The 18,450-nt window shown below is 39.3% G+C and overlaps 1 protein-coding gene across 4 annotated transcripts in view; it reads left to right on the forward strand.

The window, feature by feature from the left end:
• Window positions 1-454: 454 nt before the first annotated feature.
• The window catches only part of ARL15 (ADP ribosylation factor like GTPase 15), a 239,060-nt gene continuing 221,064 nt past the window's right edge, over window positions 455-18,450 (forward strand). For 3 of the 4 annotated variants that reach the window (XM_050987034.1, XM_030237331.2, XM_050987033.1), the window contains exons 1-3: window positions 479-564; window positions 11,335-11,425; window positions 12,026-12,082. In XM_050987034.1, the coding sequence (XP_050842991.1) occupies window positions 12,029-12,082 (54 nt within the window). In that variant the 5' untranslated portion in view covers window positions 479-564; window positions 11,335-11,425; window positions 12,026-12,028. Of the gene's footprint in view, window positions 565-11,334; window positions 11,426-12,025; window positions 12,083-18,450 lie in introns of all 4 variants that reach the window. The other variant, XM_030237333.2, reaches the window with a different exon arrangement.

Genomic DNA, 18,450 nt, shown 5'->3' on the forward strand with positions numbered 1-18,450 from the left:
GCCTGGGAGAAGAGGCCGACCCCCCCCTGGCCACAGCCTCCTTTCGCGCAGTTGTAGAGAGTGATAAGGTCGCCCCTGAGCCTCCTTTTCTCCAGGCTAAACACCCCAGCTCTCTCCACGGCTCCTCACAGGACTGGTGCTGCCGTCCGTTGCCCTTCTCTGGGACCTGTTGGACTGCGAGACGAGGGAGCCCCGGGAGCCGCAGCCGCGCGGCTGCAGCGCTCCTACGCCTTTAAGGGCGGCCCGGCCGCGCCCCCACGTGTGCGATCAGCTGACGGTACGTCCCGCCCCTGCCCGCCCCTGCCCCGCTCCCTCCGCCGCGAGGTGCGGGCGGCAGCGCGGCTCTGACAGCGCCGCCGGGGCAGCGCCCGCGCCGCCCGCCCGCTCCCGGCGCGCCCGTCCGGCCCCGCCGCGCCGAGCGCCCCGCGCCGCCGGCCCCGCCGCTCCCCGCGCCGGCGCTGCCCCCGCCGGCCCAGCGCCGCTGTCAGCCGGGCGGGCGCCCGCGGCCCCTCCGGAGAGCTCGGCAGCGCGGCGCCCGGCGCCACCCGGTACATGGATTACCTGGTAGGTTCCCGGCGGCAGCGGACCGTCGGACATTTTACTGAGCGGCTGGGGCGGCGTCCGCGGCGCGACGGGGTGTGGGGGGCAGCCCGGGGCCGGGGGGCAGCCGGGTCTGGCCGCGCTGCCGAGCCCGGCCCGGCGGGCTGTTAACGGGCGATAAAGCGGCCGGGCCCCGCTCATTTGGCCGCTATTAGGTTGCTAAAGCCGTGACCCGGGTCGCTGTTTTTTTCCTAAATGCTGAAGCTTAGGGCATGCTTCAGTGAACTAAATTGCTACCGCGGACGGGATCAGCCGAGCGCCCGGGCAGCTGGTATTCGGGGGTAGTGTTTATGGCTCTTTAATGAATATTGGCTCCATTCGTCTGTGAAAGATCGTATCGCGGGCATGCACCTCAGCTGGGATTGTGGCTGGTGTTTGCGCTCACCCGCGCATCCTCGGCTGGCAAAACCCCTGTGGAACGGCTGGCTAATGAGCAGGGGCTTTGTTTTAGTACAGTACCTGCTTACGTGGTCTTTGCAGCCCAGCAGTGGGGGGGCGTAACGGGCACAACCCGTCGCTCCAGTCCTGTTGGCATCCCATTGCTCCAGTCTTGTTGCTTCGAGCCCTGTGCTGTGAACTGGTGCCCGCTCCTTCACCGTGAAGTGCTGCGAAGCGTCAGCTGGGGCAGTGAAGAGCAGGCATCTTCTGGCCATCCCTGTTCGTTGTTGGTGTCAAGCGCGACCAGGAAGTATTTGGAGTTAGAATCTTGACTCTGTCATTCATACTTTTTCATACAGGATGCTCACGGGTGTATGCTTTCAAGACAGGCTCATCAAATGCAACAGAATCCCTAGAGATGCTCTTTTTAATGAACAGAATATTTGCCATGCTGAGTTGAGAGCTGCATGCAGTATCTGGCTTTTCCTTTTCTGCAGCTAACTAAACCAGAAATGCATTAAATTAATACTTCGTTATTCTTGTGTCTATGGAGCTAAGATTTATTTTTGTTTATTGAGCCTTGCAATCCCCAAAAATGTTTTAGGCTTGCCTTTCTGAATTTTAATACTAAAGAGAGACACTAGAAAATGAGTCCTGCGTGGCAAAAATAGTAAGCAGTCTTCTCTTTAACAGCCTAGTTAATGAAATACTGATAATAAACTTGCTGGGTATCAGGTGCAGCCTCATAGCTCCTTGAGAGCCTGGAGCTGTTTCTTAGATGTTTTTTTTTTCCTTTTTAAACTTATGGCCAGATGAAACTAGCCATTCTGTACTTTTTCAAATGCTTGCATTAACCTTTGGGACTGCTACAGGCTGTTGTGTGGAAGGCCAACCACTCTGAGAACAATAAATTTAATAAGCCTTGCAAACTAAGAACATGTTTTTGTATTAACTAAAGGGGGAGGGGATGAAATAGCTCTAGTATTTTTTTTAAATTTTTTTTTCCCCTGACTCTTATTCTCCAGCTGATCCTTTTCCTCTTTTTTGTTGTGTGGCCTTCTTTGGTGTCAGTTCTAAAAAAACCTCATTGGTCATGAAGTTCAGGCACCTCAGAAAGTCTGCTCTAACAACAATAACAAAAAATTATGGTGGTGAGTTACACAACTGGTTGTGTAAAACTGTTTTTGGCTTGTTGTTGTAGTCTGCCCTGGTGTAAAAATGGGCCTACTCTTTGTCTATGCAAGACTTGAAGTTACAGTGTGAATGTTAAGCTATGGTCGTAGAACAATTGTCTCATTATTTCCATAGCAAAAAGAGCTGTACATGTTAAGAAATTTTGTGTTTTGTGCATTTATGTTCTTGCACATATGTGGGCATGAAAACACAAACAGAAGGTTTCTGGTTCCTCATGTGGGGCACCTGTGTTGCAGCCTGCAGGCAGTGAGGTTTTCTCCCATGCTTGCAGTGTGAGGCAGAGAGCAAAGGATGAGTTGTTTCCTCTTGCAGTAGTGCTGAGACAGAGCATTTGACGAGTTTTGGTTATCAGTGGGGCTGAGAGAGGGAGTGGAGTGAAGGAGGTGAGGACAGATGAGGTCAGGTTTGTTGCTGCATGAACTCAGGGGTCAGTGCATCTCCACAAGGCGTCTACCCTCAGCCAGCTCTTCCCAGGCTTGCATAGGAAGGTTCTTTTCCTGATTTTAGCTGGATAGGACTTACATTGATGGGGATGTCTTTTTTCCCTTAAGAGGCAGATCCCAAGAAGTACTGAACATCTAAAGCACCTTCCAATATCATCAGATTATTGAAAGCATTCAAAACCTTCTCAGAGTGAAGTCAGTTGGAGCCAGTTTGGACTATGGCCTGAAACTTTTATGGGCAGATACCCAGAACCTGAGTAGTACCTTCCCTACTTAGAGTGTGATCCTTGATTTATGGCTAATGCCATTTGATAATAAACTCTTTCTAAAAGAGTATATTGTTTGATGCTCTGGTTTGTTTCTTCAGTTTTACATTGTAACAAAAAAGGTATCACTGGCCTCTGTATCTTTGACAGCTAAAGGAGGCTTTTCAGCCTGGTGCCTCTTTTATTTTTGTGTTGATTTAATTATGATGTTAGGAGTAGTGTGTTTTTTTTTTTTTTTTTAATCAACATGGCTAAACCAAATCCAAGCTCTAAAAAAGAATACATCTTCACTCAGAGACACCTTTTACTTACATGTGTTCTCCCTGCATTTAGTTAACTCTTTTAAAACATACTATGTGAGCACAGCTGCATCAATGTAGATTTGTAGGTTTTTGTGACTGCATAATCTAGGGTACTGTCTGCAACCTTCTTCAGCTTCATTCTTGCTACATTGTGTCTGGAAGGATTTTACTGTATTCAGAGACTTGTGTTGGTTGGCCTCTGTTCAGTAGACTATGCTTAATTTAAGAAGTTACGCCATGATGTATCTTGTGAAAAGCATGGCATGTGACCAGTCTTACAGTTCTTGCTTGGAGAACTTGTGGGGAAACAATAAAAATGCTTTGGTTTTTCTTATGTGCTGCAATTACAGTGCAGATTTTAAGCTCCTGAGTAAACTTTGACAATACACTTCTTCAGTGGCTTCTAGATAAAGTTCTTACATGTTTCTGTTCAATGTATCAGCCTGATCTGTGTAGAATTTTTAAAAACTGCTTGAGAGAGTGATGTAGAAATTTGAATCTGTCTCTTTACAAAATAAAAGTATTATATTTGCCTAAGAGGTTTATAATAAATTGATAACCTGCTTAATTTTATATTTTTAGCATTTTTATTGGGATAACTTATCCGTAAATTATATCCCAAGATATTATGTACTGTCTGAGTTGTAGATAGAAATATTTCTTGGGCAGGTGTTGAAGAGCATATTCTGACCTGAAATGGAAGATGACTCTTCTTGGATGATCAACTGCTTCAGCTGTAGTAATTTTTTTTTTCCATTTTTTTTCCCCTTTTCTGAGGAGTTAAACAGGAACATGGGTTCTGCAATGTCAAGAGAGTGCACACTCCTAGTGTGCTAGAATCCTTGTTTCTTTGTGGGGGATTGGTTTCTTTTAACAAATTTGGGTGGGTTCTTGTTGTTCTTTGTGCACTTGTTAGCAGGCACAAACTAGTTTACTCCAGTTTACATACACATGAAATCTAAAATTTGGTAAGTTTTTGAGTAAATTCAACTAAATTTTCAAATTTTAGATGACTATGTGAATAGGTCTTGAAGTGACTTAAGAGTTTCTGCTTTGTTTCTGAACAGTCTTGACCTCACATTCTAGATAGTTAGTGTTCAGACAAAGTCTTGCTTGGGGAAAGATGCATATTCCAAACAGGTGTTCTTAAAGTGTTAGGTGATGCTTAAATAAATTAAATGTTTTTGAGCAACTTTTCTTTCTTGGGCTGCTTACTTTTAGGACCTTTCTTTTAAATAGTTAGGCTCTTTAATTCAATTGGACAGGTTAGATTCAGAAAGTAGCTATATGGATTAGATCGAGATCACTTAGTGATTCTGGTATACTTCAGATCCCATCTTTCCATTGCTGTTGCCAGTTCCATTGTTTGGTATCTGTTGGTCTTAGAAAACATTTTTTTCTCACACTGCAAACTCGTTAGAAAGGCCTATGTTTGAAGGTAAGAGTTTAACTTCACTGAAACTTTGTAAACCCGTAGATGCTGTCCTTTGAATAAGGAAAAATGGGTTAAGGTCCATACTAGCAACTCTGTATTTTTCTTCTGAGGCACATGTGTGATTTGGATACATTGCCTGCAACATGAGCAGCCACAGTCTATAGGTAGGGCCACGTCTTCTTACTGTTTGCTGAACGCCCCTCTCATAGGAATTCTGCCTTTTGTAATGTAACAATAAGGAATGTTTGGGCTCTGTGTTGACTGATCTCTCAGCTATAACAGCATTGGAAACTTACACCTTCTGTAGAGCATATTGTCCCTTCCCTTTGGGAAGTTGATTAGATACAAGGATGAAGGGTCTGACAGTTGTTTCAAAATACAGATATAGCTGAATTCAGGAAAGAAAGCAACAGCTTTAAGGTGCATGCAACTGTGTTAGTGTTTGGATCAGATGTGAATCTTTTAATTGGAGAAGGTAATGCTTACCTAGGATTGCATTGCAGAGTGATCACAGATGACATGAATTTAATATTTTTCAAATGAAACCAGGTGGAAAGATTCACTTCACTAGTGGGTTTTTACACCACGGGCCTAGATCAGAATTAGTGCCTGAAGTATGTAGTAAGAATACTTGGTCTTCAATTTCAGCTCTTGCTGTGTTCTACCACACCATGTTGCTCTGCAGTGTGGGCTCCTGAATTCTTCAGTCAGACCTCCAAGTTTCAAGGCAACATGGTGATGAATTTCACAAAAGGTTAGAAATGCAAGCTTTTAGTAAGTGAGAATGTCTGCATTTAGTAAGGACAAAATATTCCTTCTAATACCACATGCTGATTAACATTTTTGGCTGCTTGTCAGTATCATCAGCTCATGTTTTTTAATACTGCCAGCTTGTGATGTTTATTCTTTTAAATGGAGTTCTGAAGTTTTGTGATTGTATGAAGATATTAGCTCTCCATTAATAAAAGAAGCATTTTTAGTTTAGTTTAAAACTAAATGTGGGCCCAAAGAGCTGTAAAGCCCTATGAAAAAAACCACAACAGTATTTAAAATCTTGTGCTTCTTTGTGTTTTGGCTCGTGCTGCTCTGCATTATGTTGGTTTTACTGTTTTTCACTCTGTGTGCAGGATAACTTTCTGAAGTGCAAATTGTCTGACTGTGACTATATTAAAGTCCTTGTGGACATAAGTAGGGTATCTGCAATCTAACAAAAGATGGCTCATCTCATGCCAAGGCTCTTCACCACACAGAATTTATTTTTTCTCTCTGGCAGCCTGGTACGGTGACTAAATTAATTGCCAATGAGTTCCTTCTGTCTGAGGAAGAGACACAAAGCAGGAAATGTAGCTGACAAGTGCTCTTACACTAGATGCAGTCCTGCCCTAGAGCTTTGTTGCTTGTAAGAAGAGCATGAGTCTTTGATGCTCTGCTGTATGTTTTGGTGGAGGAACAGAAGAAAAAATTGTTCACAGGACCCACATTAGCTTTTGGCATTGGAGAGTCTGAGTAAGCAAGATGGCATCCAAGATCCACTAAGAGCTGTTGATATGGGGGAAGTAAGTTTGCAGATTTCTTTTTTTTATTATGACTTGGAGCTTTTGTATGGAAGAAACATCTGTTTTCCACATTTTATTAGCTTTTACAACAACTATTGCTGAGTCTTCCTTTATGTGATTTTGACTCTAATAGAGGTGAAAAACTTAAAAACAATTAAAAATGAAGTAATAATTTTGTAGTCTGTAATAAAAATTTCAGGAGAAATACAAACGAGCATTGAGAGCGCAGCTCTGGCAGTGAATAAGAGGGAGAAGTGAATGCAGAGATTACAAGGGAGTTTCACGTTTGTTGTTTAGTTGGATAAACTGTATATGCTTTGAGTGGGCTAATGCAGAGACAAATATTAAGAATGCAGATTGAACCCAGGAAAAAAATCTAGTACCTCTTTTGATATTTGTAATAAAATGGCAGATGAAATTCAGTGTTGATACATGCAAAGTTGCATATATTTTTAGAAGAAGTCACATGGCAGTACAGATGCATGGATAGGCCCTAAAATATCATCAGTACTCAGGAAAGGGAATGAGGATCCTTCTTTAAAATGTCATCTCATCCCAGACGTCTGTCAACAAATTTAGAGTATTAAGGAGGAAAAAGAGAGAAAGATCTCATTCTTACATTGCCTAAATATAAGGTTTGCTCTTGTCTTACGTGTTGCATTTCTGGTTGCATCATTTCAGGAAAAGTATTGAAAAACCAAAGAAAATACAGAGAAAGGCAATTTCTTCCATACAAGCAGAGATAAGTAGTTATAGCCCTTCAGTCTGAAGAAAAGACAGCTGACTGGTATGAGGAGGTAGTAGTCTAGATGTCATTTTGAATCAGAGACTAGGCAATAAGCAATTTTTTTCCATATAGAAGAGCTCACAGTTATAATCCAGGAACTGTGTTTTTGCATGAGTGTAGTTGAATTCTCACTTGTGCAGTAATGTTAGGGAGGTGAAAATGAGTAGACCAGGAATTTGTACAGTGTCTTCAAGGACAGGTCCACTGTGGGTTGGTATTAAACATGGTGTTCAGGTATGATGGTAGGAAATCCTGAAGTTGTGATTACTGGAACATAAGGATAGGTCCATGAGGTTGGATCCCTGGATATCCTGATGCTTTGCTGTGGACTAAAGACATCCATTATTTCTCCTCATTGAGGAGGAATCTAGAATCAGTTCTGGGACAGAAATTGCAGTTAGAAAACTGAGATATTCTGAGTGGTGTCCAGGAGTACTGTCTAGTGTAATCATAATTGCATTGACTGCACAGGAGGTGGGACTTTTTAATTCAGAGGTATTTATGAAGATACTTGCTCTGCTCCAGGGGCATGTAGCTAACAGACTCCTTCTGCTTGGAAGTGCTGCCTTAATGTGTGAGGAAGGGCTATTGGCTTTCTGACATCTGTGCTGTAACAAATTTATAACTTTTTATGTGAGGCCCACAACACTGAGTGAACCTGAAACTATAGACAACCTGTGTTAGAGGGATGATGCACTCTACAATGAGTGCTCTCTTTTCTCAGTGCTTTCTTCTTGCCTAGAAACTTGCATAATTTCTGGTTTCAGCAAGACTGGAGAAAGGGTCCACAATTCTTGAGAAATGTCTATGCAGCTATTAATTTTCTGCTGGCTAATCTGTATCTTTCACTGCCTGAGCCACTGCAGTCCTGGAAACAGTCATGGAAAACTGTTCTACTGAGAATATTGCCTAAAAGAGAGGAGAGCATTGTTCTCTGGTGCATCCACTTGATTACTTTTTATGATGACAAGAGAGTTCTTGGATCTAGTCCTATTTCCTGTTCACATATCATTGCTTTTCCATCAACATCAAGTTTCTTCTAGTCTCTAAACAAGATTTATTTTTCAAATGATTATGTACAAGAAGATTGGCATTTTAGAAATCTAATTATTCAACATTAAAGGAGAATGTGAAAATATTTTCTGTGCCTTTTTTTCCCCTGAGAACAGTATTAAAAAGAATTCAGGGAGTTTAAATTATAAATGTTATTAATGGAATGTGCTAGAGGGCTGTGACATCTTGTGCAGAAAGGGGAGCCTTGGAGTTACTAGTTGGAGTTCAATAGGCAAGGTTAGCAGATAGCTCTGGTCAAAGTTCCTGCTGCCTTTACTGTAGTGTTGTGTGTGCTTTTGGGTACCCACATGTTCCTTACAACACATAAGCACTGAGAATTTGTTTCAGGCTCCATACTTAAAGGTACCTTAAAACCTGCATATTTTATACACTTGTATTGCTAATTTTTGTAATTTTATACACTGAAAATTATGCAGTTAAAAATAGAGGTGGAAAAACTTTTGCCTGGAAGATCCAGCAATTCCAAGTGATTACTGGGTTGTATCACTTCATTATAAATGAGCAGAAGTGTACCTTGATCTTAAGTCTATTAAAGAAACATATCACCAGAAAAAAACCTCTAACATCTTTCTTTTCTTGTTTTGCTTTGTGTTTTTGTGGTATTGGAGCTTTATTCAGTGCTGTAATTTATTTGGATTATGTCGCAGTGAGTTGAGATTGAGTTGAGTATTTCTGCTGGGTAACAGAATTGACTGGCTCCTGCAGTTCTGTCAGGTGTGGAGTCTTTTGGTGCTTTCCTGAGAACTTGGTTAGGATCAACCTTCCCTTTTGCCCACCAAAGTTCTTGAGGCTAATGCTTTCAGCTTGGTGCTTGAAGTCATCAGTTGCAGAACATGCTCTAATTAAACTTTTCAAAATCTGGTCTCTTGTAAATATTATGAGTAGGTATTTAATCCTGTATTTGCTGACAAAATAGATATTTAAAACAATGGCTTTGTGAGTTGCAGACTGTGTGCCTGTGTCAGAGCTGAATGAGATTTTTTTTAAACACCAAATACTGAAATTACTTTTTACTGGTATTTGTACTGATAGCTGAATACTTGAAAAAATGGACAGAACAGATGCTTGTTGTGAACTGAATGCTGCACAGCTGCAGGGCAGACATCTTTCTAAGTCATTATAAACAGCCACATTTTTACAAGGTATGATTAAAATAACAAATTCTTGGGCAAATAGGAACGTTAGCTATGAGTTTGCTTTCCAGTGGGAGAAATTATTTAATTTTTGTGAGATGACCTTTTGCCTAGGCAGAAGGGTGCTTTTTGGCAGAGACACATACATATATTTGACATATTTGATCTGATGACTCCATTATTTGCTTTAGACATGTGAAATCACATCTGTGAAGAATTAGGCTTTGTAGAATTGTGTCAAACAAGGTATCTTTCTATCATAGTATTTGTAGGTATATTTTTACATTTTTTTCTTTTATTTTCATGCTTACCGTGTAAAATCCTTTCTGAAAGCAACCATAAACTGTAAGTAAATTACATGTAAATTTTCCAACAATTGCTTTGTTTCCCAATTGTATGGTCCCAAGTGAGTTGCACAACCAAAGTAATGAAAGATTACAAGTGTGAAGAATAAACTCCTCATTGCAGCAACAGATTATCAACTATGTGTTAATTCAGTGGTCAGACTAATAGTCTGAAGGGTAGTATCACTAAACTTTTAATTATTTAAATAAATTCCTGTCACCTTTTCAAGGATTAAACTGAAATACTTCTGGGGAGAGAATGCAAATTTTCAGAAGAAAGGATAGGTGGATATAACAGATATTAATAGCAGTTTTGGATTTAGTGACCCTTTTTACCATAATAGAATGTAGCTTATAAGCATTATCCTTGGAGGCTTGGAGAAGGGATTATCTTAATATTTCACTGAGAAATACATAAGGGATACGTTAATCAGTACTGTATGTGACAGAATTCATGCATTGTAATAATTAAAGTAGCCTGTGGTTTCAGAATTTTAACAGTAGCAAATCCAACAATGGATAAGTAAGGTAACACCGGATGTAGGTTATTTTATTCTGCTGAAGCAAGGATATACAGAGGCTTGCTAGAGAATTTGAACTGCAGCTTAGTTCTCCACTAATGCATAGCCTGGAAATAGTGAACAAAAATTAAAAAAAAGAAAACAATTTATAATGCTGTGCTTGTCTAGAATAAAAGCAAACTATATACATGAAGAAGCTATGCAGTTTGCTGCTGCTGCATGTTTTCTTCTCTTGCAAGCTGAAATAATAATTTACTTTGTATATAAAGTTGTCTGCCAGCAACATAGATTCCGCCAAGATACTGAAAATGCAAGTCATTCAATATATCACCGGGTGTTTAAGTATGGGCTTAAATTGCCACAGAACAAGGTTAAACATTAGGAAACTTTCTAGTAGAGAGGGTAATGAAGCACTGGACTGAATTGCTTGGGGAAATCATCCATCCCTGGAACCTTTGGAACAAGGTCTGCAAATACTGTCAGGAGGGGTATGGTTTATGACCCCACCCCCCTACTCTGTGTAACTGTAGGATTTCTTGAAGTCTGTTCCTATTTCTCTGTCAATTTTTTTCTTCCTGGGAGAAGTGCAGAGCACAAGAGATAGAGTTTGATGTGTGGTCTTAAAGCTGAAAATTAAAAAATCTACTTAAACTGAAATGGTGTTTCAAATTAGCATCTCCTTGTCATTAATAGCAAGCTAGATTACTTTGAGTAAGAAATGAAAATCAACTGTGCTGTTGAAGTTTGTTTTCAGGTTTTTGTGCTGTACATTTTGACTTTCAGACTGTTCAGTGAAATACTGTTTGTTTAAAATTTAGTTGTAACAGTTAACAGCAAATGAAAAATTTTGCTAAACATTTTTTTATTACTTGTAATTAATAGGATCTGTTGTTTTGTTCTTTTTAAATCCCAATCCTAATTAAATGGGTATTTCAATTAATTTTTTTTTTTTGGAGGGAGGGAGGGAGAAATTAGAAAGCAGATGCTGAAAAGATGTTTTGACTGGTATGTTTGAAGTCTGTGTCATCCAACACTTTATCTTAGATAATGTGTGAGCTTTTTAAACGTGTAATGAAAATGTTCCACTTGAAGGCTTTAAGTTTTGTCTTTCAAATACCTTATATAAAGTAATTCATCAATTACTCTTCTGAATAAATAATTGTAAGGTTAGTTTATTTTACCTAGTTGTATAGGAAATATGGCAAACTTACAGTAGTGTTTATTTTGGTGTTGGAGAGCTGCATTTATTTCCTGGCTTTGTTGTGCTAATTAAAGAAGGTGTTTTTCATCTGTTTCATCAGAAATTCGTAGTCCATCCTCAGCCTCTCTGGGTGACTGCAGAAGACATAGAATTGTGACATCACATCAGATTGGAAGTTGAGCAAGTTGAGGGTAAAAACTTTTAATATGATTATTCCCAGTTTAAGAACAGATTAAATAAAATGTTCTATTTTGGTGTTCTACTTTAGAAAGCTAAAGCCATAAGGCTCCAGAAATGTGCAAACATTAAATTATATGCATTATTCTGCTATATAGAGGAAGACAGTTTCAGTGATGGTAAAAGGAGAGAAAAATACAAACACAGAAGCTCTTTACAGTCCACTAAGAGGCCAAAAAGCACTCAATTAAAATTATTCTTGCAGATTGTTTTTAAATCATAGTAGATTAAAAAAAACGAGACTGAAAGTTACATGCAAATCATTAATGTTATGTACAGGCATTTTTGGGATCATTAGATAATTTGAGACCTATAATGAAATACTGAACTAGTGAGTGTGAAGGTGTTGACACCTCTGCACTTAGCTGCTTCTGTATGAAAGGTAGTATGTATCTGTATAACTTGAATTTTTATGGTGTTTTTCTAAGGTTGTATTAAGGTTTTAATACACCCTTGAAGAAGTTGTTTCTTTCAGGGGAGAGGGGAGAGATGGGAAGAAAAGTAGTTCCTAATAAACAGCATTCTTGATAATGTTTTTATTTTAATTCCTTTAGACTATGTCTGAATGTATCCAGCTCTCATTTGCTGTTTGTAGAATTGGCATTTACACGGTAAGGCGATGTTCTAACTAAGTATTTTTTGTTAGTGTTAATGCCATTTGAGTGAAAAGAAGTTACTTAAGTTTTTTAGGATTGGATTTAAGTAATGCAGATAGCAAAAGGAATTTGTCATGCTAGTTTGAATAAACAGACTACAGTAGATTTTTGTCCTTTCAAATATTGACTAAAATCAGAAGAGAAAAAGTATCCTCCACTTCACTTAAAAAAAGGTAAAGAAAAATTCAGCCCGCCTTTTGAGGTGTAAGAAAATTTAGAATTCATCACTTGCTGAAAATTCTTGAGTAATCTAATTGCTGGAGGGTTTATGTACATTTGCCATTAAATATTTATTATGTTTGAGTAATATCACAAATTAAAACATGCTAGTTAAATGCACATATTTTAAGTTTTGTCTGGAGATCCTTAACATTTTGGAAATGCTTTTAAGTTAAACTTAGCAAACCTTATATAAAAGAAATAAGAAGTTTACTTCAATTATGTGTCCCAAATATGCTATCATTTTTTTTCTTCTTCCAGTTGTTCTAATTAATGATGAGAACAGTTTGATGAATGGGGTTTTGTAGAAATTAACACATTACAATTATGTAGTGTATACAGAGCTTACACAATGTATAAGACTCGACTGCTGAAATCATGCTTCATATCCTGGAGCTGTTGGAGTGGGAATGCTTCTCCTTCTGTTAACACTTTTCAGGAGTAAGCCTGGAACATACCACTTGGTACAGTCAAAAGTACGGGTGAGTTGTGAACAACAGTGATGAGGGCTATGTGCCATCAGTAAGTCTTACTTGAGGACAGAGTCTCAAAGCTTAACCTTGGCTTTTGGTCACAGAGTTTGGTTCCAGGTAGGGTTAAATATCTGCTTGAGGTTTTATTCCCCATAGCATTTGCTGGCTTTCTGTTTTCAATACCTAAAATCTTTTAAATGGTGGAAAAGATGAGTCAAAGGCATATTTCCTTATGGTATTTAAATTTCTTAGGAAGACTTTCTGTCTAAAAATTACTGTGTGATAAGAGTATACTATCTTAAGGATCAGAGAGGGTTACTATCTGAGGTTTCAATGGCTGCAAGGTACTCAAATGGTCTGCTAGTTCTTTAGAAGGCTAGAGTAAGCTGCTCAAATTAATTTGAGGGAATGTCCAAGTATAAATATGTGTGTATTACAGACCCGGGTATGAGAAGGTAAAGTGCAGTACATCCTCTGATAGTAATCAGTTCTGTTTTAGTTTAAAATAGGTCAAGTGTAATCTATATACTAGAGAGCTCTGCTTAGCTGTGGTAGTTGCCATTACAGTGAAAATTCAATGACTGGTATCTCACTCTGACCTTTTGGGCAGAAAAATACTTAATTTTATCAAATGTTTTAAATTGAAAAATAAAACCAGCTTGCTTAATTATTTAAATTCTGAAAGAAATTGATTTCATTGACTACTGGTACTTTAGGGGGGATAATGAGGAGATGATGACTAGGCTTTAGAGCATTGGAGATGCAGTGTTATGGCCACAGTGTATGGGGTGGGGCATGCCATGTAAAGTGCATTTGAAGGCTAAAATAGTTCCTTTAGGAAAATGCTAGCTGCAGAGAGTACTTGCTTACTTATAAAATGCCTGTCATTGGGAAGGTGATTTTCAGATAATCTGACTGGAAGGTAGGTTTGTACAGTTTTGGTATCATAGTAAACAGAGAGGCCTGCTGAAGTGAGAGCTGTGTGGAAAGACAGTGTGATAGTTTCTGCCTCTGCACCGTACCCTGCTTGTGCTTGTAACTGTCACCAGATTCGTTACTCAGGTGTGTCAGACATCTGGCAGTGGTCAGGTGTTGGGTGGTCATTGACTACTGGTACTGGTGTCAAGAAGCAAACCTCCACAAAACTCCGGTTCATGTTTCCCTTCTAATTAATTCCTTGGGTGTTGTGCCTTCTGCTGCATACTGTTTTGCAGATTCAGTCAATTTTCCATTTGCTAGCTGATTGATTTTTATCCAAAATCTAAGCAGTCTCTCAGATGCCAGTCCTTAGCAGCAGCATGTGTTCAGCTTGTACTGAGGTACTTGGACACTTCCTGTTCTGCATGTCCTCATGGAGCAGTGCTGCAAGTAAGGCTCTTAGTTCTTTGGACTACAGGCATCTCAACTATTAGTCTGTTATCAAGCTGCTTATCAGTAACACTCTAAAGCACCCATTACATCAAATGTACTACACCATTAAATAGGCTTCCTGTTTTTATGGAATGTGCAGATTATGAGATGGGGGAAGTTTATATGGTGATCTGTGGCAAAACAGCCTGTGCTGCCTGCAGTGGGGAGAAAACCTACATTTTTGCAAGAATACAGGAGGAGATGTAATGCCTGTTTCAGGTGAATTAACTAGATGATGTTACTTTTAAAGTGTATACCCTTGAAGGGAGGAAGAACAAAGCAGAGATGGTTAATATGAAAACTATATAGATTTTTGTAGAGGTCTGAAACTGATAGATGTTTCTGTCTAAGAGGAAAACATTATCATAAACTCAATTGAAAACTTTTGGGATTAAGAAATCAACCAGCCAATGAAAATAAAACTCGTTTCACATAGCTTGTCTCAGAAGTTTTTCAGGTGCAGGTTTCTGCCTCTTCCACCATACTAGTGTCTGCATCAGATGTGTCAATTGGATGTGTGGGAGCAGGCAGATAAATTTGTGGATCTGCATGACTGTGGAGACTGTAAGCATATGACAGCTTGTAACAAAGGCTATAATTTATTTCCTTTTTGTTTCTGATTTAATTTTCTTAACCAGGTAACGATCCTGTTAAAATAATGATAGAGAATTCTTACCTATGTGAACCTCAGAGGGAAAATAGTCCACATTTCTTTGTCTTTTAAAACAGTTTTTATGATAGAACACTTGCCACCTTTATACATATTGATACCTTTATACTCCATCTTGTAAAGAATGTGCATGATTGTGTACCTACACATATACTCTGGAAGGTTCTTTGATACTCTGTACTAGCCCCTGAGACCTTTTTCTTTTCATCCATTTGCATATAATTGTAAGATTTTTTTAACAGGGGTAATAAATCATTCTTTCTGTCCCTAACCTTTAAATGTGACTGCAGGAGCACGCAAAATGTAATTTTAAGAGAACTTGTTGGTTTAGATAGAAAAACAAGGACAAAAGCCTCTACAGGGGTGAGAACCATGCAAAAATACCCGAGGAGGTCTAGTGGAAGCATGGTCTTTTACTGGTGTATATTAGAAGGTAAAACACTGAAAAATGCATTTTCCTGTTTCAGGAAATTAGACAGTAAGTTTTTCTTGGTTTCAAAATGTGGCATCAGTAGATAAATAATTTTGTTTCAAGGCAACACAAGGATAACAAAAAGTTCTGTGTAGCTCTTTCTGCTTTCAAATGCTAGGTATGGCAAAAAGTGATGCACTGTGGCAACATTGCATCAATGCTGGCATCTTCTTCCTGAAAATCATGTGTAACAGTTATTTTAATAGCCTCAGAGCTTGAATTTGAATGTAATGAGAAGCAGAAATAAATTATGCATTTTTACAGCTTTACTTGCTATAGTTTGTATTTGGTTGGTATAGTAAACTATGCAAATGTGCTTTTAGTTTTCTGATTTACTTTGGGCTTACTTACATTTGTCTTTGTTTATAATGATAAATTCATGTCTTGAAATGGTTTGGCTGGAATCAGCTGTTGTGCTAAGGAACTTGTCTGATGTTAGAACAAAACAGAAATAACATTTACTCATGAAGTGGTGGAGAGGAAGCTCTTGAAAGAAGAGAAATCAACTAAGCCAGCAACTAAAGGCAGCCATGAAATCGGAGGTAATCATGGGAACATGTCTGGGAGGTTCCTGAAGCCAGCCTGAGAGTGTGGAAAGCTTCCTATGAGACTCTTCCCCTCCCTAACATGGTTTCCCACTGGAAAATACAAAGTTAAAGTAATAACAGTGTTCATATAGCATATCCTGTCTACTCCTCCCTTTCCCATGTCGTGTCCTTGACATGAGTAGCATAACAAAAGCACAAAAGTGCAGCAGGAAAAAGTCCTTTTATGTGCTGCCCTTGGGGAAATGTGGATAATTCCATTCACAGTCACTACTGATATTCTGTGGATAGCCTGTTGGAAAGGAAAGGTCTAAATGTTTTTAACTTCCAGCTTTAAATGAAAAGTTCTTGCTATCATCCCAGTGTTGGCAGTGACTTGCATGGGGTGGGACTGTGCCTGCTTTGTTGTTGCAAACCTGTAGAAAAGCTGGTTGAACCATGCTAGTTGTGATTTGTGTTCCTACCAACCTAACAGGAGAAAGGAGGGCAGACTGTCCTGATGCGTGTGTTGCTCTGTGCATGTGAATGTTCGACACATTGTGGGGTTTGTACTATGAGCTGAGACTTGCCTTTCTACTTTTCCTGAAATAAAGGAACAGTTGTAACATTTTTTTCAAATGAGGAAAGTAAAGACAGGTGAAGGGGGAGAGAATCAAGACTGGGCCAGGAGTGTGGATCAGAGTATGGTTCTCTTCCCTGTCTCTTCACAAGGTTCCTTGGTTAAAGTGAGCTGAGCTGACATTGCTGAGAGTCTCTCCTTGTGGCCAGAGCTCATGTTACCTGCCTCAAAGAGCTCAGCAGCTTGGTGCAGCCAATGATGCTGTGACACCATTGCTTCCCTGGGCTACTCAGTGACATACACTGGGTTTCCAGCTCTTTGAGAACCTCTGACAATTAATAATTGATTTCACTGGGAAAGGTTTGCCAAATTAGCCTATTAACTTTTGTCAGAATATTAATTTTTGTCAGAATTTTTGTCTCCGTTGGACAAACCTGCAAGTTGGAATAGAGCTTTGTCCTGGGCTAGAGACTTTATGAGTACAGGTTTTGTTCCATCTGATTTGTTGCTGCTGACCATGGCTCCTTCCTGCTCTAGAGAACAGCAGTGTTGTTCCACAGGCCATTAGCTTTAGGGAGGACAAGAGATCATCATTACAAAAGTCTTTAATCTTTTCTGTTCAGACAAGATGCTGTTCAGCTTGCATTTATCAAAGCTGTGGGGTTACTTATCCTGTACATAGGAGCTGTTTTGCTTCTTCCCTTTGGAAGTCAGGATTCCTAATCCTCATTCTTGCTGCCTGTCCAGGAAGCAGTTGTGTAATATGTTGTCAAAATGTTGTATTTTGCCTTCATTGTGCTCCACATGGAAAATAAACTACTCCTGTTAGGCTCAAATGATGCAGGGGGGTGATAGTATGAGCATGGAATTTTTCTGATGGCCTCTGCTGAGCATCCTTATTTGGTGTAGTTTGCAAAGTAGCCTCTTTAATTATATAGTGAAAAAAATTAATTTAATATAGTAGGTTTAAAAGGTAATTTGTAAGTACATTGGAAAGTAAAAATATTCAAAATTTAATAGGACAGTCTCCTATGAAAATATGACCTGCTTGAAATCAGAGGTGCCCTCAGATTGTGGACTTTGAGAGATAGCAGGGAATTCAACTAATGTTGAATTAGTGGCAAATTGCAAATATATTAGCTCACTGTATCATTTGAATTATTGAACGGGTAATAAAACTAGAAGTGGCTCTTCAGTGGAAGTGAATTTTTTCTTTCATGTTCTATAATCCTGCAGTTGATACCATACATAGCAATGAAATGTGCAGAAGAGCAAATTGATTTGCAAGGTTTCCTGACTGGGCAATTCTGAGCTGTGATGAAAAGCAAACTCCCTGTGATTATGGTCAAAGTTGCATGTCCTGCTGTTTGTGTGCCTGCAATCATATCCTCTACCTTGTACAGCTGGATAAGTAAGAATCTAATAGGTGATCTGCAAGTGGAAATAGGGAGCTACAGTAATATGTATCACTCATAATACTTTGCATGTAGTTGCAGGGTTTTTTATTACTCTGCTTTTTTTAGTCATAGTCTTGCCAAAAACTGTGTTGCTTTTGTGTATGAGTTGTAAAGTATTTGTTGTTAGTCTGTATTTGCCTTTAGCAGCAAACTAGAAAACCACAGAGCACTAGAAATTGTGCTTGCAGAATAATTGCATCTTTCACAAGACTCCATATTGCAGCAGAAATGGGAAAAGTTTGTTTTGCAGCTCCTGAACTTTTGTTCTGTGAGCTCAAAAATTGTCTGTTAGTCTTAGAATGAGAGAAGATTGCTTCTTTCCTGTGAACATGCATGCACTGTATCCTGAGGCCATCAATGATAAGTTACTATTATGATTTCTACTGTAAATAGTTCAACTCTGTTTTCTGAAGACATCCTGTCTTTGTTAAGAAAGGTATCTGTTAAGGGAAGAAGTCATACAAGTGGATAGTAGATTTTAAAAAAAAAAAGGAAGTGCATCAAATGCCACAAAATTG

This window comes from Serinus canaria, chromosome Z, assembly GCF_022539315.1.
Source record: "Serinus canaria isolate serCan28SL12 chromosome Z, serCan2020, whole genome shotgun sequence".
Taxonomy (NCBI): domain Eukaryota; kingdom Metazoa; phylum Chordata; class Aves; order Passeriformes; family Fringillidae; genus Serinus; species Serinus canaria.